The sequence below is a fragment of the Stegostoma tigrinum genome, chromosome 8 (genome assembly GCF_030684315.1).
Source record: "Stegostoma tigrinum isolate sSteTig4 chromosome 8, sSteTig4.hap1, whole genome shotgun sequence".
Lineage (NCBI taxonomy): Eukaryota > Metazoa > Chordata > Chondrichthyes > Orectolobiformes > Stegostomatidae > Stegostoma > Stegostoma tigrinum.
Window position 1 is genome coordinate 43,078,926 of NC_081361.1, and position 23,908 is coordinate 43,102,833.

At 42.0% G+C, this 23,908-nt stretch overlaps 1 protein-coding gene across 3 annotated transcripts in view; it reads right to left on the bottom strand.

The window, feature by feature from the left end:
• Positions 1-8,351: 8,351 nt before the first annotated feature.
• The window catches only part of soat1 (sterol O-acyltransferase 1), a 62,603-nt gene continuing 47,046 nt past the window's right edge, over positions 8,352-23,908 (bottom strand). For all 3 annotated transcript variants that reach the window (XM_048539924.2, XM_048539926.2, XM_048539925.2), the window contains exons 11-16: positions 20,622-20,751; positions 19,856-19,953; positions 17,661-17,759; positions 16,339-16,474; positions 11,942-12,087; positions 8,352-11,657 (exon numbers count right to left, since the gene is read on the bottom strand). In XM_048539924.2, the coding sequence (XP_048395881.1) occupies positions 11,601-11,657; positions 11,942-12,087; positions 16,339-16,474; positions 17,661-17,759; positions 19,856-19,953; positions 20,622-20,751 (666 nt within the window). In that variant the 3' untranslated portion in view covers positions 8,352-11,600. The remainder of the gene's footprint in view (positions 11,658-11,941; positions 12,088-16,338; positions 16,475-17,660; positions 17,760-19,855; positions 19,954-20,621; positions 20,752-23,908) is intronic.

Genomic DNA, 23,908 nt, shown 5'->3' on the forward strand with positions numbered 1-23,908 from the left:
AGCACAAGAATTTAAACGGCAGGACAAATAAGAAGCACGATCATGCTGCAATTAACAACATGGGTGCAACTTCTTTAAGAGATAATGGGAACTGCAGATGCTGGAGATTCCAAGATAATAAAATGTGGAGCTGGATGAACACAGCAGGCCAAGCAGCATCTCAGGAGCACAAAAGCTGACGTTTCGGGCCTAGACCCTTCATCAGAGAGGGGGATGGGGGGAGGGGACTGGAATAAATAGGGAGAGAGGGGGAGGCGGACCGAAGATGGAGAGTAAAGAAGATAGGTGGAGAGGGTGTAGGTGGGGAGGTAGGGAGGGGATAGGTCAGTCCAGGGAAGACGGACAGGTCAAGGAGGTGGGATGAGGTTAGTAGGTAGCTGGGGGTGCGGCTTGGGGTGGGAGGAAGGGATGGGTGAGAGGAAGAACCGGTTAGGGAGGCAGAGACAGGTTGGACTGGTTTTGGGATGCAGTGGGTGGGGGGGGAAGAGCTGGGCTGGTTGTGTGGTGCAGTGGGGGGAGGGGATGAACTGGGCTGGTTGAGGGATGCAGTGGGGGAAGGGGAGATTTTGAAACTGGTGAAGTCACTGGTGAACCCTGCAGCCATATGGTATCAATGTGGACTTCACCAGTTTCAAAATCTCCCCTTCCCCCACTGCATCCCTCAACCAGCCCAGTTCATCCCCTCCCCCCACTGCACCACACAACCAGCCCAGCTCTTCCCCCCGACCCACTGCATCCCAAAACCAGTCCAACCTGTCTCTGCCTCCCTAACCGGTTCTTCCTCTCACCCATCCCTTCCTCCCACCCCAAGCCGCACCCCCAGCTACCTACTAACCTCATCCCACCTCCTTGACCTGTCCGTCTTCCCTGGACTGACCTATCCCCTCCCTACCTCCCCACCTACACCCTCTCCACCTATCTTCTTTACTCTCCATCTTCGGTCCGCCTCCCCCTCTCTCCCTATTTATTCCAGTTCCCTCCCCCCATCCCCCTCTCTGATGAAGGGTCTAGGCCCGAAACGTCAGCTTTTGTGCTCCTGAGATGCTGCTTGGCCTGCTGCAACTTCTTTAACATTGTTCAAGTTCAGTGGCATCAAGGGCAAAGCAGCTCTTATAAATAGCACCCATCTACCATCTTGAACATTTGCTTGCTTGACCAATACAGTGGCAGTAGTGCGTACCAGTTACAAGTTGCACTACATCAGCTCACCAAGACCCCTTCAACAACATCTACCACCTAGAAGGACAAGGGCAACAGACACAAATATTACCACTTGCAGATTCCAAGCTACACACCATCCCGACTTGGAACTACATGATAGTTCCTTCACTGTCAAATCTGTAAAAAGCACACATAGGATGAACAAAAACTAGTCTTGCCGGCTGCACCCAAATTTCCCCAAAGGAGCATTTTTCATTTCAGAAACAGCAAATAATTTAGCTCATTTTTAAGCTAATATATTAAAGTGCAGAAGAACCCAATTTTCTGTGCAAAAACCAGCTGTTTGCACACTGTTTCCAACCTCAAAGTTGAAACTTCAAAAATCAAGGCATGGATGTTACCAGATTCAAAAATTAATTTCATGCAGTTTTCCCCTTCAAATGACCGTTTTTGCCATTGCATAAATTTCTCTTGGAAGTGAGCTCATTTTGACAATTTGTGCCACTACACCTACCTAAGCCAATAGGTCTCTTGTCCCCAGATGGTTTCCCTTCAAACTTAACAGCAATCACAAAATTCTTAGTTGCAATATTGCAAATTATTCTCACCACAACCATTTCAGGGTGATTAAAGGAGTTTTAAACCACTTTAACTTATGGCTCCGACATAGTACTCTACTTTAGAAGCCCCTAAAAGCACCAATGAAATTGCTAAGTCTCACTTCAGCAAGTAGCTAATTGCTCCTAGAGTTTAAAAAAATCCTTTACATCTGTGTTGTCTGTTTTTGAGACAGTCCTGCCATCCCCTCTTCTGTTAGCATTGCAAAATACCTATCCTTAAAACTATTATTTCAAAACACAATAATCACTCATTCAAATACTACTGAAGTCAATTTCAATCAAATCAAAGCACAAGTCAAACCAAAGTTAGGAAACCGTTGTTTGGTTGGAAACCAATTGGGGAGTGTGGCAGTGCTATGCCTTTGACAGAAATAGGTTCTATCTTGTTTCTCTTGCAGAGGTGTTGCCACAGCAGTACTGGAATGAATCTTCCAGACAGGCAGGCAGTTGGTAAAGAGTTTTGAGTTTTCTCTGGGTGTTTTATTTAAAAAAAACCATGGTGGGTGGGATCAGGGCTCTCAGAACCAGGAAGGCTTTTAGCTTTGCATTCAGTTATGTTTCTGCTTGTTGCATGAAATGAGAGCCTCCCTCTTAAAAGAAAAAATAAGGAGGGGTAGGTTTCTGCTTTCTGCACTGGAAAGAGATAGCACCAGAGAAGCATAGCCATTTTGCTGGATTGCATTTTTGCCAAAGGACGTATTTATGGGATACTGCCTCTCTAGGAACAGTTGCTGATCAGTGGTTAAATACTATTTTATCTTGTTAAGTATAACAACACAGTAAAGTTGTCAGTTTTTAAAAAACTGCATTGTAAGACTAAAGTGTGTTTTGATAAAAGCAGTGGTCAACCAATCGAATCAAATCTGCAACACTGCCTTACACTTGCCTTTGAATAAATATAAAAGTTAGGGTCTTGGCCATCTCCCTACAATACTCTGGGCAGGGTTTTGTCTGGTCCATAGCAGAAGTAAGTGTCAGAATAAAGTATATCTGGCATTTGTTTTTTTGAAGTTTTTTGAATGGTCTACATAAAATGTGTTGCGGGAAATGCGGGAGACGCGGTCAAGGGCGTTCTCGACCGCTGTGGGGGGGGGGGGGGGAATGTTGCGGTCCTTGAAGAAAGTGGACATCCAGGATGTGGAATGCCTCATCCTGGGGAGCAGATGCAGCAGAGGCGGAGGAAATGTGAATAGGGGATGGGTGGGAGGAGTTGTATTCTAGGTAGCTGTGGGAGTCAGTGGGCTTGAAATGGACATCAGCCACACATCCCTCACACCCTGCCCCTGCCACAACCGTTCCCAGAGGATGCCCCTCGTTCTCACATACCACCCCACCAACCTCCGGATACAACGCATCATCCCCCGACACTTCCGCCATCTACAATCTGACCCCACCACCCAAACTATTTTTCCATCCCCACCCTTGTCTGCCTTCTGGAGAGGCCACTCTCTCTCTCTCCGCGACTCCCTTGTCCGCTTCACACTCCCCTCCATCCCCACCACACCCGGCACCTTCACCTGCAACCACAGGAAGTGCTACAATTGCCCCCACACCTCTTCCCTCAGCCCTATCCCAGGCCCCAAGATGACGTTCCATATCAAGCAGATGTTCACCTGCACATCTGCCAATGTGATATATTGTATCTGTTGCACCCGGTGTGGCTTCCTCTACATTGGGGAAACCAAGCGGAGGCTTGGGGACTGCTTTGCAGAACACCTCTTCACGCTTCGCAACAAACAACTGCACCTCCCAGTCGCGAATCATTTCGACTCCCCCTCCCATTCCTCAGACGACATGCCCATCATGGGCCTCCTGCAGTGGCACAATGATGCCACCTGAAGGTTGCAAGAACAGCAACTCGTATTCCGCTTGGGAACCCTGCAGCCCAAATGGTATCAATGTGGACTTCACAAGCTTCAAAATCTCCCTTTCCCCCACTGCATCCCAAAACCAGCCCCGCCTGTCTCCGCTTCTCTAAGCTGTTCTTCCTCTCACCCATCCCTTGCTCCCACCTCAAGCCGCACCTCCATTTCCTACCTACCACCTCATCCTGCCTCCTTGACCTGTCCATCTTCCCTACCTCCTCACCTATACTCTCCTCTCTACCTATCTTCTTTTCTGTCCATCTTCGGTCCGCCTCCCCCCGCTCTCCCTATTTATTCCAGTTCCCTCTCCCCATCCCCCTCTCTGAAGGGTCTAGGCCCGAAACGTCAGCTTTTGTGCTCCCGAGATGCTGCTGGGCCTGCTGTGTTCATCCAGCTCCACACTTGGTTATCTTGGATTCTCCAGCATCTGCAGTTCCCATTTTCACATGTCACAAATAAGTGCTGTTATCCCACCCCTGGCACAATGTCACTTGCTACTGGGACCGAACAAACTCAAAGCCTTGCTCATGAAATAATTTTGATATGTTCCAAGTTCAACCATTTTGCCAGATTATAAATCTTCCGCTAGTAGGCAATAAGAAAAACATCATCCCGTTTTTAAGTTCTATACATACTCTTGAATTATGTCAACCCTCAGGGACAAGGGTGAAATAGTCGTAGGTGTTCTATACTGCAAGATTGCTATTAAAGTGAGCTTGTTATTGATCTCCTAAAAGTCATAACAGTTACAACCTCACACTGGCCTTGGTAACATTCATATGTCTGACAGTTTGAGTTCAGGTCCCATTTCAGAACCTTGAACACAAACTGAAGTCAACACTTCAATACTGCCTTGTTCAAGGTGCTGCTTTTCAAACAAAAACATGAGGTGGTTCTTATTCTCGCATGCCTGCTTTAAAGATTCAATGGCATTATTTAATGAACTACCATGTCTTGTTAAATGTCCTGTTCAATATTTATCCCTAAAACAAAATATTCAACATTTATTATAGTTGCCCGTGTACCTCATTGTTAATTGTGCAAGTCAGAACATAGAACAATACAGCACAGAACAGGCCCTTCGGCCCTCAATGTTGCACCAACCTGTGAACAAATCTAAGCCCCTCCCCCATACTATCCCATCATTATCCATATGCTTATCCAAGGACTGTTTAAATGCCCCTAATGTGGCTGAGTTAACTACATTGGCAGACAGGGTCTTCCACGCCATTACCACTCTGAGTAAAGAACTTGCCTCTGACATCTGTCTTAAATCTATCACCCCTCAATTTGTAGCTATGCCCCCTTGTACAAGCTGAAGTCATCATCCTCAGAAAAAGACTCTCACTTTCCACCCTATCTAATCCTCTGAACATCATCTATGTCTCTATTAAATCCCCTCTTAGCCTCCTCCTCTCCAATGAGAACAGACCCAAGGCCCTCAGCCTTTCATAGGGCCTGCACTCCAGTCCAGGCAACATCCTGGTAAATCTCCTCCGCACCTTCTCTAATGCTTCCACATCCTTCCTGTAATGGGGCAACCAGAACTGCATGCAATATTCCAGGTGAGGCTGCAGTAGCATTTTATACTGTTGCATCATAACATCATGGCTCCGGAACTCAATCCCTCGACCAATAAAACCTAACACACCATAAGCCTTCTTTACAGCACTATCAACCTGGGTGGTAACTTTCAGGGATCTATGTACATGGACACCAAGATCCCTCTGCACATCCACACTACCAAGAATCTTTCCATTGACCCAGTATTCTGCTTATTATTCCTCCCAAAGCAACTCACTTCACATTTATCCGCATTGAATTCCATTTGCCACCTTTCAGCCCAATTCGGCAGTTTATCCAAGTCTCCCTGCAACATTCTTCCACACTGTCCACCACTCCACCGACTTTAGTGTCATCTGCAAACTTACTAACCCATCCACCTATGCCTGTGCCCAAGTCATTTATAACAATGACAAACAGCAGTGGTCCCAAAACAGATCCTTGAGGCACACCACTAGTGACCTGACTCCAGGCTGAATATTTTCCATCAACCACCACTCGTTGCCTTCTTACAGAAAACCAGTTTCTAATCCAAACTGCTACATCTCTCTCAATCCTGTGCCTCCGTATTTTCTCCAATAGCCTACCATGTGGAACCTTATCAAAGGCTTTACTGAAGTCCATGTACACCACATCAACTGCCCTACCCTCATCCACATGCTTGGTCACCTTCTCAGACCAACTCAATATGATTTGAGAGACACAACCTGCCCTTGATGGATCCATGCTGACTACCTCCAACCAAATTGCTTGCTAGATGATTTACTACTACAACCACTACCACTACCACTACCACGTTCACAGGTCTATAATTACCTAGGTCAACTCTACTGCCCTTCTTGAAGAAGGGCACAACATTCGCAATCCTCCAGTACTAAACCTGTAGACAATGAGGACTCAAAGATCAAGGCCAAAGTCTCCGCCACCTCCTCCCTAGCTTCCCAGAGAATGCTCGGAAAAATCCCATCCGGCCGAGGGGATTTATCTACCTTCACACCTTCTAAAATTGATAACACCTCCTCCTTACTAACCTTAATCCTTTCAATCCTAGTAGCCCCTAACTCAGTCATCTCCTCTACAATCTTCTGCTGTTCCTCAGTGAAAACAGATGAGAAATAATCATTTAGCTCCTCTCCAATCGCCACAGGATCCACACACAATTTCCCACTTCTGTCTTTGACTGGCCCTATTCCTACCCTAGTCATCTTCTTATTCCTCACATACCTATAGAAAGCTTTAGGGTTCTCTTTTATTCTACCTGCTAATGTCTGCTCATGTCCCCTCCTTGCTCTTCTTAACTCTTTAAATCCTTCCCAGCTAATCTGTAACTCTCCCATCGCCTCATCTGAACCATCTCGTCTCATCATCACATAAGCCCCCATCTTCCGCTTAACAAGAAATACAATTTCTTTAGTAAACCACGGTTCCCTTACCTTATCGCTTCCTCCCTGCCTGACAGGGACATACCCATCAAGGACACGCAACATCTGTTCCTTAAACCAGCTCCACATTTAGGTTGTCCCCATCCCCTGCATTTTGCTAACCTATTCTATGCCTAAGTCTTGCCTAATCACATCATAATTGCCCTTCTCCCATCTATAACAACTCTTGCCCTGTGGCAAGTTCCTATCCCTTTCCATCGCTAAAGTAAACATAATCGAATTATGGTCACTCTCTCCAAAGTGCTCACCTACCACTAAATCAAACACCTGGCCTGGCTCATTACCAAGTACCAGATCCAGTGTGGCCTCCCCTCTTGTCAGCCCTTCGACATGGTGTGTCAGGAAACCCTCCTGCACACATTGGGCAAAAGTTTATTGCTTTAATTTTCTCACATTAAGACAAAACAGCATCATCAGCTGTAATGCAGGAGAGACATGCTGATGTCATGAAAAGCTGCTCAAAAAAAATCTAGGTTCCATTGTTTCATAACTTAGCCTACTGTTGAGCCATGACAATATTCAAGGTTACAAGCTACCATAAAAAAGATGAGCAGACAATATTCTGAACTCCAAAGTATTAGCAGTAAAATAAGTTCTGCACCCATTACTAAACATTTGAAACAGCAGCTCTTCGGTCAAATTTTTTACTTCAAATATTAACAGAAAAGGTAATGCATTTTAGAAACAAAATTGTCTTGTGTGGTGATATATCAAACTAATGATACTGCATAAGACCCATGCAGCAAATTATCACAACACAAGTTTGGGGTCAGTGCAAAGTGATTTTGGTTTTATGTCAGCACACAATTTGGATGGTAAGGCCTGAACATACTTGCCTTGCTTTACTGTGACCCCAGGCCAGTCCAGACCAAGCCTCCAAAAAGTAACATGTTGCAACTGCACAACTGCAGGGTCCATGCGAAAGAAAACTGTGCCTCAACAATGCCAAATTGGAGTGCATCATCTTCTTACAAATGGATCAAAATTATTGCTTTCTTGAAGTAAAACAAGTGCAAGATGCCAGCAGTCACGTGTATCTCAATCTTCTTGTGTGGTCCAGTAACATTTTGTAAATGGTCAGAAAGGCTTTAGGACAGAGTGCAAATTTCCAACTCTTCACAAATAGCATCCAAATAATAGTTAGGCAACATCTTTATAAGTCGTTCCCAGCTAGGTAAAGAACTGTGCTTTACACTGCCCAAAAGGGAAACGGGAGCCATCTTTCAATGAAAGATGAGTTTTTAAAATGACAAACAGAACCAAACATTTTATGGTACAGAAATTAGTGCCATATCTGATGTTGGAAGACTTTCTTTCTGTACTGTGCAATCGGAAGTCAGACGTTTAGATATATTTATTTTTTCTGCACAAAATACATGCCTAAATGGCAGGATAGAATCCTTCAATACAATTTGTGATATCCATATGACACGGCCTAATGTAATCAACTAGCTTGTTGTAGACATGAATTTGAAATAATTTCTGCTCAAAACAAAAATATAGACATATTACTCACTGAATGAGCTTACAATATTTCAAATGGGTTGGAAGATCAGTACATTGAGCAAACCCTTCTTCTTTCCCCCAATTAATCAGGAATTTTGTTTAAACAATGAGCAAATGTGCTCCAAGCAATGATCATTTTGACATCAGTCAAATCCCCAAGAAAGCCCACTTAAAAACTGGATGTCGATTCAGTACCAATTACTCATACATTTATTTGCAACAAAATATTTCACAAGATCCCATTCTTGGACACAATCATCCTTCAAAACAGATATTCCAAAAATAACATGCACTCATTTATAATACATCTTTGGATCAACAAACTGTGATATAAAATGCAATCATTTCTGTGTTTTAATTCTGAATATAAAGGAGTACATACTGTTCTTCAAAACACTGTTCCCCTTCTAGATACCTTTAATGGCATTTCTCAAATCAAATATAGTTCTTTCAGAACATTGTTGGTCTTGTAGAGGAATAAACATAGCACGTGAAGGAAGGTTCTGAAGTGGAAGGGTGGTTGCTGGTTGGCGAAAGAGATAAAAATCAGTCAACACTAAGATTACATGTGCGACTATTCAGATAAAGGTTGCTTCTCGCAACAAAAATCCCAGATTTGATTTGAGAAATGGAATAAATTATTTTTGAATATGGAACTTTAGGGAAGAAAATCATCACCAACATGCTCAATTATGGTCTTGAACAACCAATATTACCTTTCCACTGAAATGCCTTTCAATGTGAAGTAATTCTGTACACAATGAACAACAAGTGCACACCCGTAATCTATGTTTTGACACATGTTGCAAAAACAATGATTTACCAGAAGCAGTTACTAGAATTCCAAGCACCAGCCTGGAATCTATTCATCATCCCTTTGCAGGTAAAAATGTGAACGTTTCACAGAGCAAGAAAACCTGAACAATTTCAGCTTGGCTAAGTTATAATTGTACGTTTTTCAAGAAATAACCAGTAAAGTTCATAATCTATGTTAGTGTACACAGAAAAAAAATTGGCACAGAGGATTTTTCAATGCAGAATCAAAAGAAATGTGCAAATGCATTACAAAACTCAACTGAGGATTTCTAGTAATTAAAAAAAATTAAATAGAAGGTCCGTCTACCTCCACCCATTGCTTTTGGCTTTGCACTCAAACAGACTTCACACCAATCAGGAGAATAAAATTCAGATGAAAAAAAGTTTCTCCCCACAAACTTATACAGTAAATATTGCTTTCGAGTCCCTTTAATTTTCCCATAGAAATCATGTGAAATAAAGCCACCTTTGGTCAAGAAAGGGGGCAGACAAGGGTTATTTTGTTTACCAAAAACATTGACAAGGACTGGTTAACAACAAACAAGATGTATTTGGGTGAGCTGGCAAGTCAGGTGCTTTTCTTCTCTACTCCTCATCCTTTTCTAGTTGAGTAATAGAAGATAGGTGTATCAAGTAGGAAGTTGTGCAGTGGAACAAAGCCATACGTAGTTCCAGGCCCAAAATAAAGTATCCGACCAGTGGTAGGTATGAATTACAGTTTTTAGGAGAAATAATTTTGGAATTCTTACAGACCTCAATAATCAAAGCCTTCTTATGGACTTCACACTGCTACTCTCTGCACCTAAAGCCTCCTAACCACCAAAATGTTAACATGCTTTGGAATGGAGTGTGAAGACACAACAAAACGTGTTTAGACTTTACTTATCATCCATTTCAATTTTTAGGCTTCCAATCCAAGATTTTGAAATTCAGACTAAATCCAGAAAATGTAATACAGTAAGTATATGAAATGTCACTTCTAATAAGCAGTCTTGATTAACATTTTTGTAGTTAGTGGATTCATAGTTCAAATCCAAATATTCAAGACACTGACACCTTAACTTAAATGCCAAGATGCAGTCTTGCCCCTCGAAATAGGTACTTTGGTACCTTTACTATATTAGAACAGGAACAGGCAAGCATGTTCTTATATTATTTCAACTAGAGTAACAAATGAGACAAAATTTTAAAAATGATCAAACCTCGAAGATTTTCAATTCTGAATCCCAACTCTAACCATGAATCCAAGTACAAAGCTTAGTTTTAGTAATTTCATTTTGAAAACCTCAATTACTCTAGTTATGATTAAGCTAGATCAAGGCCTCCTAGTGCAGAAACATCAGGTGAATTATTGTAGGGCACTACCACAGAAAACATTCCAGAGCATAATCAATCCTATGACAAAATCAGATAGAATGCTTGTCCAACAGGTGGCCAGTGAAGTAGTGAACCATCCAGAATGTCAACAGCACTGTTCTGATATTGGTCAATTATTCTTGTTAGAATTACAGACTGAATCAGTAAATGCAATATCTAAATGTGCAGAGATCAAGAACCCTGCTTCCATTCCCAGTGTGATTGGTCAGTTTATCTCAGTTGGACTGGCCATGAGGGTACCGTAACTGATTGCACTGTCAAGAGCAGAAACACAGGTCAAGGTTCTGCGAGTAGTCTTGAGTATCCAGACCAAGATTTTTCAGGGAGGTACCAGAAAATTAAAGACATCCACAGAAATTCGGGTGAGTGTCTTCAGGAAGACACGGAAATCACATTAAAAAAAACATGCAAAATCCAAAGACCTATTCAAAAAATTCTACATTGTTCAATAGTGATATCTTCTTTTCAAGTTTTTTTTTGATATAGCCAAATAAACAACTAACATTTCAAGTTCGATCAAGTTTGACAACTTCTTAAACCCAAGATCAGTTCCAGCCACAATTACTTTTGCCATTTTTTGAGACTAGTACTTTGGGGTACGCTGAAAGGTGGACACCATCGAAGCAACTTACCAAACAATTTCCTTGTCAATGGAAAGTTCATAAATGCCTTCCAAAATTGTCTGAGATAAGGAACTTCGCAGGTTTGGAATACCTGGAGGGGGTGGAATGCTGGCCTTTAATCTACCTCTTAGCACCTTCATGGTGCCATATTACAATGCTAAACTAAAATGGTCATCCTCCTATGCATGTGCATTTTCATGTGAAACAAGAAAATAATACACTTGACAACTGCTTTGTGTGCATATGCAACACTAAGGCATTACAACTTGATAGTCAAGTCTAATTTATCCTCAGTTTCTATAGGGGATTTTGTAAAGGAATGAAGAAAGTGTGATAAGAAAGAAAGAATCAATGTGAATTAAAAGATCTAAAACACCTTCCCCTCCAGTCACTTAACTTTGAGCATCCCTCCCATCTGTGATGCAGATGGTGGTTGCTTAACACAGTATGTATAGCACTATATTGGCATTTGTCCTGTGATTAGGATTCTTGGGAGAACATCCAGCTTGATGACCAAAATTTAAGACAGTTCAGGAAGCAGGCACTATCTGGTGTAGGAGAAACATTCATTTGGTTGATGAAAGGTGCAGCTGCATTCAGACCAAAATGTCCCACAGATCACATCCATTATGAGTGCAAGCGACAGGTCCAGGAACGTGGCTTCAACAAGTCCAAGAAAGAGGGCTGAAAAGATGAAATACAATTTGTTTTCAAAATAAAACAGCAGTTGGAGAATATTAATGCGGTTGTAACAATAAGAGATTCCAGTAAAGCTTATCAACATTATGGTTGAATCTAGCAAGCACTCTAAAAGTACGGCCATTTGCTAAAAATCTGATTTTTTTGCTTCCTTTGTTTGCAAAAACTAGTCAAACTGCAACCCACACTCTTGCATCTTCAGTACGTTTATGAAATATTTGTATATGTTGGAAAAAGCCTATCCAGTTCATTTTCACACACAGACTTACATTAGTAAGGGGACAGTGCTGCTGGGCATACCACTCTTGCGAATATAGACAAACCAGCATGCCCTGGCCCAGAAACAACGATGTCCACATCACCACGTTCCAGACAGGACCTTTCCGGCGATCATGCAGCACGAAATTGAATGCCACTAACAACAAGAGATATCCATTAACATTTGGCAGGAACTTCAAAACTTCAATATAGTAATTACTGACTATTAAATGCAAGCCATTAGCTACCCACACAGAATACCACCACCATAACCTGTGTTTGCTTCTGCATAGAAATCATTGAGAATGCTTCGACAATTAAAAAGTTCCTGGAGGAGCAGCGTCCACAATTATCCCCAGCCTCAAATGGTGGGGGAACCCAGCATATATGTACAAAAGATTGAAGCACTTGTTACTATCTTCAGCCAGAAGTGCCAAACAGGTGAACCATCTGTCTTCTCCAATGATCCCCAGTCTTCAGCAAATTCAATTCACTCCACATGAAATCAAGAAATAGATACTTAAAGCCATGAGGCCTGACAACATTCCAGCAATAGTACCACAGACTTGTATTCCAGAAGTTTCCACACACCAGCGAAGTACAGCTACAACACTAGCATCTACCCAACACAGAAAAGTTTTCATGGAGAGAGGGCAACCTAATGTTGCAAATCTGGGTGACTCTTCATTAGAGCAGAAATGAAGTGTGGAGGAGACAGCATTTATGCTATAGATGGAGGGGTGGGGTTGGTGGTGTATGTAGTGGGTGTAGGGTGCTGGAGGAGAAAAGGTGTTGATAGTTAGATAAAATAACTGGAATGCGAGAATGGCAAAACAATGGTGCATCTCCTGCCAGATTTGAAAGGACAGACAGTCCCAAAGGGATGGGGGAAAGGGGAAGAGAGGACAAGGTAACATGCTAGTAGACAGGGAAGAAATGGTTCACAATATGGAGTTCAACACCTTCAAATTAAGTCCGGAAGGCTGGCAAGTGCCTAGTCTGAAGATGAGATGTTGTTCCTCCAGTTTGCGCTGTGATTCACTGGAACACTGCAGCACGTCAAGGACAGAGAGCTCTCAGCTTCTTCCTCAGAGGCCTGAGCAATGCCCATCCACCACCACCACCACTCTCCTTCACCTGGCTGAACTTGTTCTCTTGTTGAGCAATTTCTCCTTTAATTCACCTCACTTCTGCCAAGTCAAAAGGAGTGGCTACAGGCACCCGCATGGGTCCTAGTTATGCCTGCCTCTTTATGGGGTATGTGGAACAATCCTTGTTCCAGTCCTACACTGGCCTCCTCCCATACCTCTTCTCGGTACATCAACGACTGCTTTGGTGCTGTTCCACGTTCCTGCAAAGACCATGAAAACTTCATTCATTTTGCCTCCAATTTACATCCCCCTATAAAACTTTCAAATCGTCCATTTCTGACGCTTCCCTTCCCTTCCTTTCTTTGACCTCTGTCTCCATTTTGGGGAATAAACTGTCCACTGCCATTCACTGCAAAGCCACAGACTCCCATAGCTACCTCCACCATAGCTTGTCTCATCCCACATCCTGAAAAGATTCCATTTCATTCTCACTATTCCTTCAGCTACGTTGCATCTATTCAGATGATGCCACATTCCAAAAGCACCAGTGCTGACATGGCTTGCTTTTTCCACTGTGGTTTCCCCCCCCCCCCACAGTTGTTGACAGAGCTCTCAACCACATCCAACTTATCACATATGCTTCTGCCCTTGCCCCTTCCCGTCACTCACAATAGCATGATCAGGTTTCCCTTATCTTCTCTTTTCATCCCACCAGCCTTTGCATTCAAAAAATCATTCTCTGCCATTTCAGAATGTCAGCGAACACATCATCTCCTCATTCTGTTGTCTGTACTTCACAGGGATCATTCCCTCTGGGACACACTAGTTCATTCCACAACTACCAACACCATCACACACGCCACACACCACCGTCTCTTCCCACTCCAATGGCACCTTCTTGTGTAACCATAGAACGTTACAACACCTACCCCTTTCACCTCCTCCCTGCTCACTGTAAAGTCTTTACATGTGAAGCAGCATTTCAGCTTTACAGCCTCCAATCTTGTGTACTGTATTTATTGCACCAATATATTCTACTTTGGAGAAACCAAACGCTATTTTTAGGTGATAACCCCAAACTTCCTGTAGCCAGTTATTTTAACAGTCTCCAGCTTGCATGCCAATGTCAGTTCTCATCATGCTGCAATGTTCCAGTGATTCACAGCACAACTGGAGGAACAATATCTCATCTTCAGACCAGCTTTTTGGGCTTAACATTAAACTCAACACCTTCAAATTGTAAACCATTTCTTCCCTTTTAGCTTATCATGTCCTTTCTCCCCTCCCCAGTGGAACTGTCTGTCCCCTCAGGCCTAGCAGGTAACACCATTGGTCTGCCATTCTCACATACAGATTTCTTAACCTGAACTATCAACATCTTTTCTCCACCAGCACTCTACACTCCACCCACAGCCCCAGCAACTATGCCATAACTGCTGCCTCCTCCACACATCATTTCAGCTCTGACAAAGAGTAGAGACTCAAAATGTAAGCTTGCTCTCTCTTCATGGAAGCTGTCTGATCTGCTGTGATGTGCTTGTTATTTTCAGTACAGATTCCAACATCTGCAGCAATTTGCTCCAACATGGAAAGCTTCCCTGGTGTGTTCTGTACATATAAAAGAAAGGGACAAATCCAACTTGGCCAATTACTGCTCATCAGTCTACTCTCAATCAGTAAAGTGATGGAAGGTATCATCAACAGTTCCATTAAGCAGCACTTGCTCAGCAATAACATGCTCACTGATGCCCAGTTTGGGTTCTACCAGGGCCGCTCACCTCCTGACCTTATTACAGCCGTGGTTCAAATGTGGACAGACGAGCTGAATTCCAGAGCTGAGGTGAGACCGTCTCTAAAATCAAGGCCACATTTGAAGGGTGTGGCATCAAGAAGCCCCAGCAAAACTGCTATCAGTGGGAAACCAGGAGGAAAACACTGCTGGCTTCAGTCACACCTAACACATTGGAAGATAGCTCTGGTTGTTGGAGGTCAGTCAACACAGCTCCAGGGCATGTCTTCATGACTTCTTCAGTGTCACGCCTTCAGCCTAGCTTTCTTCAGTTACCTCAATGACTGTCGCAATCGTGAGGTCAGAAGTAGGAATGTTCAATGATTGTACCATGTTCAGCAGCATTCAAGACTTCAGATACCAAAGCAGTTCACGTTCAAACGCAATAAGATCTGCATAACATTCAGGGTTGGGCTGACAAGTGACAAATAACGAATAACATTCACACCAGAAAAATACCATCTCTGATAAGACACAATCTAACTATCACTTGTGGAAAGTTACTATCATTACTGAATCCCACAACCCCCCTACCACCGTCATCCTGGGGGCTTACCAGAGACCAGAAAAGGAATTGGAACAGCCATTTAAATATAGTGGTTACAAAAGCAGGCCGGAGGCTAGGTATTCTGCAGCAAATAACTCTGACTCCCTAAGGCCTGCTCACCACTTACAAGAACAAGTCAGATGTGTAAGGAACCTCACTTGACTGGATGAGACTAGCTCCAACGAAAGTCAAGAAGCTTGACATCATCCAGAACAAAATGGCCCAGTCGACTGGCATCCTCAAACAGTCACTCCCTTTATCACTGATGATTAGTAGCAGCCTGTACAAAAAGGCACAGAAATTCACCAAAGCTCCTTTGAAAGCATCTCCCAGGAGGGCCATTAACTCTGTTGGCCAGTATAACTCACTGGCAATCCAGGGGACTGCCTGTTTAGTCTATCAAAAGACTTGTGTTTACACAATCATTTCTATTTGAAGCATAAAAGAACAACAGATTCAGAGAAACATCACCTCCTACAAATTCTCCAAGCCACTCACCTTCCTGGCTTTGAAATATATAATTGCTCCATTTGTGTCACAGGAGGAAAAATCCAGGATTTTTTACCCAAACAACAGTGTGGATTTACCCTCAGTGCTGCAGAAGTTCAAGACAGCAGTTCACCATCAAGACAATTAGGGATGATAATTAAGGCTGGTCTAGCCACCAATGTCCATATACTATGAATAAGAAAATTTGCAAAATTGGGATAGCACAATTGAACTTCTTAGATTTTGATAATGCGTCACATTTTCACTGACACCAAAAGTTTTGTTGTGTTTATTAAGCTTGGACATTGACCAAGGACAGAGTTTTAAAAAAACTGGAATAAACTTAAGTTCATAGACTACTGTACTATATTCCTCAGTACGTTTAACCCAATGATAAATAATCAGGACTTAGAATGACTGAACAGTAGGCTCATAAACCAAAATGTGAGGGGGGGGGGGGGGGGGGGGTGGAGAAATCATAAAACTACTTACTTCCAAAGCACATGAACAGACAGAAGAGGACTGGATAGAAGAACCCAAAGCAAATTGCCAGTACATACTCATGGACTACTGCAGACACTGTGAAGACTGACAACATAGCAGCAGCCCTAAACCGGTGAGTGAACAACTGTAAATAGATAAAATTCAACAGGGTTAAGTTAGGGATTTGAAAAATTCAAGTTTCAAGAGTTGCGCATGAACAAGCTAATAAGGACGGTAATTAACCCTGTCAGCTGGTGTAATTCACAGACAATTCAGGGGACTGTCTGTTTAGTCTATCAAAGGCTTGTCACTAACCAAAAATTCGAATTAATTTCAGTATTAAATCATTTCATGCCGTTGGATAATTCGAGTCACTATTGCAATCTATGCCATTTTACTACATCACTCAATAATGTAGGATAACATGGAAGAGTTAACAACTCTGTCACTCACTTTCCAATCGATGCCAGGTCTGCTACTTTCAGTGTACAAATTTTAAACTAGAAGATACATTTTGAAATTGTGTGTATATATTTGAAAAGGCTTGAAATACCATCAAAATTTTTAAATTGTTCCTGACGTTTTAATTCTTGTAACTCAATTAACTCAGCTGAACTTGACTGTTTTACAAGATCAGGTGTTAATGCACATTTTCACTACTTATAAATTGAGTCCAATTCAATAACCAACATGTCAATAACCAACATGTCAATAACCAACATGTCAATAACCAACATGTCAATAACCAACATGTCAATAACCAACATGTCAATAACCAACATGTCAATAACCACAGTATTCTTCAGTTTGGCTATTTTATTCAGTGAAGGGTTCTTGGGAAGCGATGGTCATTATCCGTACAATCAATCAGTCATTCAGCACAGAAACAGACCCTTTGGTCCAAACAGTCCATGCCAAACATGATCCCAAGCCAAACTAGTCCCCCCGCCTATATTTTAAAACGTTGTAACTGTGGGGGGAACGGGACAGGGGTTGGGATAGGAGGTAGGGGGTGTCTGCATGGGATGTCTTAAGAGGGTTGGTACGGATTCCAAGTGGCCTGCTTCCACGCCAGTAAGGCTATAAAAAGGATTCAATGATTCTAAACCAATCATGATTCGGAGGATGTCAAACCACAGAACAGAGGCTGCCTGAACAGGCAACATTGAAATGATATTTTTGAAAGCTTCACTGTTTAGGGCCAGCAATTGTTAAAAAAAAAATCAAAGAAGTAGTAGTGCAATTTGTTTCTTCCCCCCCTCCCCCCCCCTGCCCCCCAATTCTTGACGGACATGTTCTCATAAATCCAATGATTAAAAATAGCTTCTCACCCAGAGAAAATCCTTATATGCATAATAGTACAGCCAGTCATGGACCACTACATTCCAGGTTCGGTAGTAATTTGCGAATGATGTGGAATTCCACCAGTCCTGAACGGAAATTAATGAGGAAATTTCAAATTTGGTAGCATGAAGGAAAATTCCACATGCATTAATCCTTGCTGAATTGAATTCAGTCAGCAAATTCACCAAGATGCTGCAAATTAACAAATTTAGAGATACATTTTTCATGGTAAACAATTTTCCCAGTTTGTGTTTGGAAACAGCTTGCAAACAAATATTCTGCATAGATGCATTTAACACAACATGAAATAATTATCCAGAAAGAAGTGTTTGGTTATGGGGATCAGTCCACCCTGAAAGTCTACATCCTAATTTAGCCTCCCTCCCATCACCTTGCTAGTCTTCACTCAACAGCACCACTAAATTCCCATCCCAAAAAAAGCTGGAAAACAGAAATCAGAACCTGTATCCCAACAATGTATTAACTATATACTACATAAAATGCTCATAGAAAAGTTCATCCTTTCTAGCACCTTTATCACTTGCAGGAAGCTCAGGAGAAGTTACTGAGTTCAGGAGAAATTTTTCCACCAGAAAAGTGAATCTGAGGAATTCTCGGCCACAAAGTGGTTGAGGCCAAAACAGTGACATGTTTTCAGGAAGGTGCTGGATATAGTTCTTAGGGCTGAAGGGACCAATTTTATCAAGACAAAGTGGAAAAGAATATTGAGTATTCAGCCAGAATCATATTTAACAGCCAGCGAGCTCAAATTGGCCTATTACTGCTCCTTTTCTCAGATTCTACCATTAATATTTTTGTGCCAGCTTCTGGAGAATGCCATATTGTGATCAGAGTTGGTTTGGCACGCGTTTTTATTTATTACTAAAGGCAGAAAGAAGCAAGAGTCGCCAGTTTTAAAAATAAACAGATTTTCTAGTACTAGTTGCTAAACACAGGTATCACAAAAAAAATGTTGGCATCATCTGTAGACATCAACCTTGGTTAACATCACCAAATGGAAAATGCCTGTGTAAAGCATGGAGAGATGGATATAGAAATGCTAACAGATATTTTAAAAAAGTCATACAGCACGGGAACAGACCCTTTGGTCCAACCAGTCCAAGTCGACAATAAATTTCAAAACCAGACTAGGCCCACCTGCCTGTGTTTAGTCTGTAACCATCCAATCTTTTCCTATTCACGTACTTCTCCAAATGTCTTTTAAATGCTGTAACTGCAGCCACATCCACCATTTCCTCTGGAAATTCATTCCACACACAAACTACCACGTAAAAAATAAGAATGCCTCATGTCTTTCTTAAAATCCTTCTCCTCTCACCTTGAAAATGTGTCCCCTAGTCTTGAAATCCCCCATCATGGGGAAAAGACACCTGTCATTCACTATCGATATCCTTCATTATTTCATAAACCTCTATTCAGGTCACCTTTCAACCAGTTATGCTTCAATGAAAAAAGTCAGCTTATCGAGCCTCTCCTTATAACTCAAACACTCCATTTCTGATGTCTCTCACTGAATCCTCCCCAGCTTAATAATATCCTTTATAAAACAGGGAGACCAAAACAGAACATAGTATTCCATAAGAGGCCTCAATGTCCTGTATAACCTCAATATTATGTTCCAACTCCTATAAAAGGAGTGAGCATTGAAGGAAAGTATGTTAAATGACTTCTTAACCACCCTGTCTATATAGGATGCAAACTTCAAAAGAATTATGTACCTGAAACCCTAGGTCTCTCCACTATACCACATTGCATTAGGGCCTACTTTTAATTGTTTAAGTCTTGTCTTTGCTTTATCAAAATATAATACCTCACATTGATCGAAATTAAACTTATTTGCCATTCTTCACCCCACTGACCCAACTGATCAAGATCTTTTATAATCTTAAATAACCTTCTTCATTGGTCACTATACCATCGCTCTTGGTATCATGCACAAACTTAGTAACCATGAGAAGTGATTAAACTGCATCATGCTCTGTTGTGCTGCACTCCAGAAGCTCAACAGTGCTCATCTATTGAAGCTTAATAGTATTGTGAATGAAGGGGCACTTAAATTACACTGATATTCTCTCCAGAAAAGCAACATTTGATAGAAGTGATGAAAACTGCAGTTCAACAAAATATGGTGGATTTGTACAAAGTTAATCTAAAAGGATACCTTGTAAAACATCCTGTCTGCAAATTGCAGCATTTCCGCAAAGGCATTGAGCCAGCAGTGCAGGAATGCAAAGAAAGCCAGGAATAGTACCAACACACCTGAAACACAAACAATCAATAAATAAATAAATAGGTTTAGGACAGTTCCAAAAATTAGCCTTGTTGTATTGAACAAAAAGAAACTTAATAATAAATCTTTTGCCATTTCATGTTTTACTCTCAACAGCAATCCCTAAACTTCACAAGCAGCCAAGCTAAAGAAAACAAAAAAAATAAATAAAAGGTGATTAATACCAGGCAAATGAGTTGCAAAAAGCAACCCTTTCCAGGCAATGAAAATACTGTTCAAATATCTGCACGAGACTCATTCTGTAAAGTGATATGCTCAAAATCTCCGCTAGACTCTTAAATTCAAGGCAAGGCTCAGAAATGACTCACTTAAACTTTCACACAAGTACTCAACATATACGAAATTATGTACTCTAAAATAGATATCAGTACCACCTTAATCAACCTGCAGTAGGGTAATTGAACAGGTACAGTACCAGGTGAAAGATGCTTCCCAATTGACAGCTTAGTCCACATATTATCATGCCTGGCTCAAAAATTTTAAAAGTAGGTTTGGTTTGCTTGTGTGGTTAAAACACATTACTGCATCAGTGCCCCGATTTGATTTTGTTTAATGATGTACTTGTTGTATCATGCTGAAAAATCACTTCCTACATTATGCTGATGTTTGACTTTCAGTGTGTAAGGATGATTCATACCTGGCAAGATGGAGTTGAAGATGCAAAGAACGAGGACTTTCAAGCTAAATGGCTCCTTGCTGATATTTCGGAACAACGGAATACAGAGTCGTACAAAGATGTAGTAGGCATAAAACAGACAGCCCAGAACCTGAAAAACCAAAATAACAAATTAAAAGAACAACGTGGCCATTTATGCATGGAACTACAGATGGGTGAGATACTAAATTACTTTGTGTCAGATGGACATGGAAGCTAGGGAACTTGGATAAATAAATTGCAAAGTCTTGGAAAGAGTTCACATTATAGTGGTGGTGGTGGCCCTGGAGGTCTTAAAATGCATAAAAAGGTAGATAAATCCAGAGACCTGATCAGGTATTCCCCAAAATAGATTGCAGGGCCCTTGCTGAAACAGAGACCTGATCAGGTATTCCCCAGAATAGACTGCATTGTAAAGAGGCTGTAGGGAAAATCCAGGGAACTACAGACTTGTAGGAGGGTGAGCAGAATTGTATAGCTTTCTAAAAGCGGCCTCAATGATGTCCTGTACAAGGGCAACATGATGTTCCAACTCCTATACTCAACTGTTCTGGCCAATGAAGACAAGTGTATCAAATGCTACCTTCACCACTTGGTCTACCTGTGACTTCACTTTGAAGGAACGACACACATGCATCTCTGAGTTTCTTTGTTCAGCAGCAGTCTCCCCAAGGCCCTACCACTAATATTATAAGTCATGCCCTGTTTTGCCTTACCAAAATACAAAAATCTCACTTTAATCCAAATTAAACTCCATCTTCTAGTCCTCTGTCCATTGGCCCATTTGATCAAGGTCTTGTTATATGCTGAGATAATCTTCTATTTTCATATCATCTGCAAATTTACTAACCATACCTCCTGTAGTTACATCCAAATCATTTATACAGCTGACAAAAATACAACAGCAGACCCAGCACCAGTCCTTGTGACATATCACCGCTTACAGGTGTCTAGTCTAGAAAAGCAACCTATCACCATGCTCAGTTTCCTCCTTTCAAGCTAATTTGGTATCCAATTGGCTAATTTCTTCAGAATTCCACGTGATCTAACCTTGCTAAGCAATCTACCACACGTAACTTGTTGAACACTTTACTGAAGTCCATATGGATAACATCTACTGCTCTGCTTTCAAACATCTGTCACCTCCTCAAAAACAAAACTCAAATCAAGTTGATACACAATCTCACACTAAAAGCCATGCTGACTATCCATAATCATTCCTCGCCTTTCCAAGTGGATGTAAATCCTGTCCCTCAGGATCCCTTCCATCAACATACCCACTACTGACATTCGGCTCACTGGTCTCTAGTTCCCTGGGTTTTCCTCATAGCCTTTCTACAATGGTACCACATTAGCCACCCTACAGTTTTCTGGCACCTTACTCATGGCCGTCAATACAAATATTTCAGCAAGGGGCCCAATCAATCTATTCTCCAGCTTTCCATAAAGTTCTGGGGTATACCTGATCAGGTCTCTGGATTTCTCTACCTTTATGCATTTTAAGACCACCAGCACCACCACCATCTCTACGTTATGAACTTTCCAAGACTTCACGATTTATTTACCCAAGTTCCCTAGCTTCCATGTCCATCTTTGAATCACCGAATCCCTACAGTGCAGAAGGAGCCCATCAGTTCCACACAGACTGTCCAAACAGCATCCCATCCAGACCCTCTCCCCAACCCTAAATCTGTAACTAAGCAGTGCCTGTGGTTGATCCACCTAATACACACATCTCTGAACACTATGCGCAGTTTGGCAAAGCTGATCCACCTAACCTGCACATCTTTGCACAGTGAGATTTAGCACACGCAGACATGGGAAGAATGCACAAACTCAACACAGTCACCCGAAGCTGGAATCAAAGCCGGGACCTTGGTATTGTGAGGCAGCATACTGCAATTGAAAGGGGTCAGAAAAGATTGGCAAGGATATTGCCAGTACTGGATCGGTTGAGTTAAAGGGAGAGGCTTGATAGCTTTTGTGCTCCTGAGATGCTGCTTGGCCTGCTGTGTTCATCCAGCCTCACATTTTATTATATTGGCTTGATAGGCTGGGTCGTTTTTTTCCTTGAGCACAAGCAAAGGGGTGACCTTATAGAGATTTATAACATCATGAGGGGCATGGACAGGATGAATAGCCAAGGTCTGGGAGTTCAAAACTCAAAGGCATAGGTGTATGGAGAGAGGGGAAAGATTTTAAAATAACCCAAGAGGTAACTTTTTGACAAAGATATTGGCACACGTATGGAACAAGCTGCCAGGGGAAACAGTGGAACTGGTTAAAATCACAAGATTTAAAAGGTATCCTGACTGGTATGTGAACAGGAAAGGTTTACAGGGACAGTTGCAATTGCAATGAGGTCAACCAGATGGACCTCTGGATAGGAATTCCCTGATTGGATCAGGTTAACAGTGCCAATCGAGGTGCCCTGACTGACAGATATGAACACAAGTGTCAGAGGTTCTGTTCACTCAAAGCTGGCTGAGGAAGCTGGACCAAATGTCAAGTACAACGTACGTGTAAATAAAGGGTGACTTGGTGATGGGATACTGGCCAAATGCTGGGAAACCAGAAGAGGTCAGATTGGGAACAAAAACAAAGTTGCTGGAAAAGCTCAGGCCTGTGAAGGAGAAACCAGCGTTAATGTTTCGGGTCCAGAGACCCTTCCTCAGAACTGATTGGGATTGGTCAGGTCAGATTGCGATGTCTGGCCACTGTGGACGAGTTGGATCAAGGGTCTGTTCCCAAACTGTATGGCACTGATTCTTAGAGGTCAGGAATAAAAAAAACTCTCTACACTTGTCACACAAGAAAGAGGCACATTAATGAGCCAGATGTGTCCATGTCATATCAGAGTCAATACTGCGCTGAAAATTTCAATTCAAAAGGTAGCAGATTTGCATTTTTATCATCTTGCCACTTCGCCTAGATGCATCACAAAGCTGCACACAAAATTACAAAAAAAAACAGAAACAGTTCAAGAGACATACAACAGCTCACCCCGCACAGCAAGATCCAGAAAGAGAAATGCTTTGATGGTCACAACCTGGAATGTTAATTCTGTTTGTTCCTCCACAGAATCTGCTAGAGCTTGATTATTTCCGGCAGTTTCATTTGCCATTTCATATTTCTACCAGTTACTAGCATCTTGCTTTATGCCAAGGGTAGGTTCATTTTTAAGGGTGGGAGAAGTCACAGGTGAAAAAGCAAATGTTAGCCATCACATGGAAACAACTCAGTTTTTTTTTAGAAAGAATTCCAGAGCA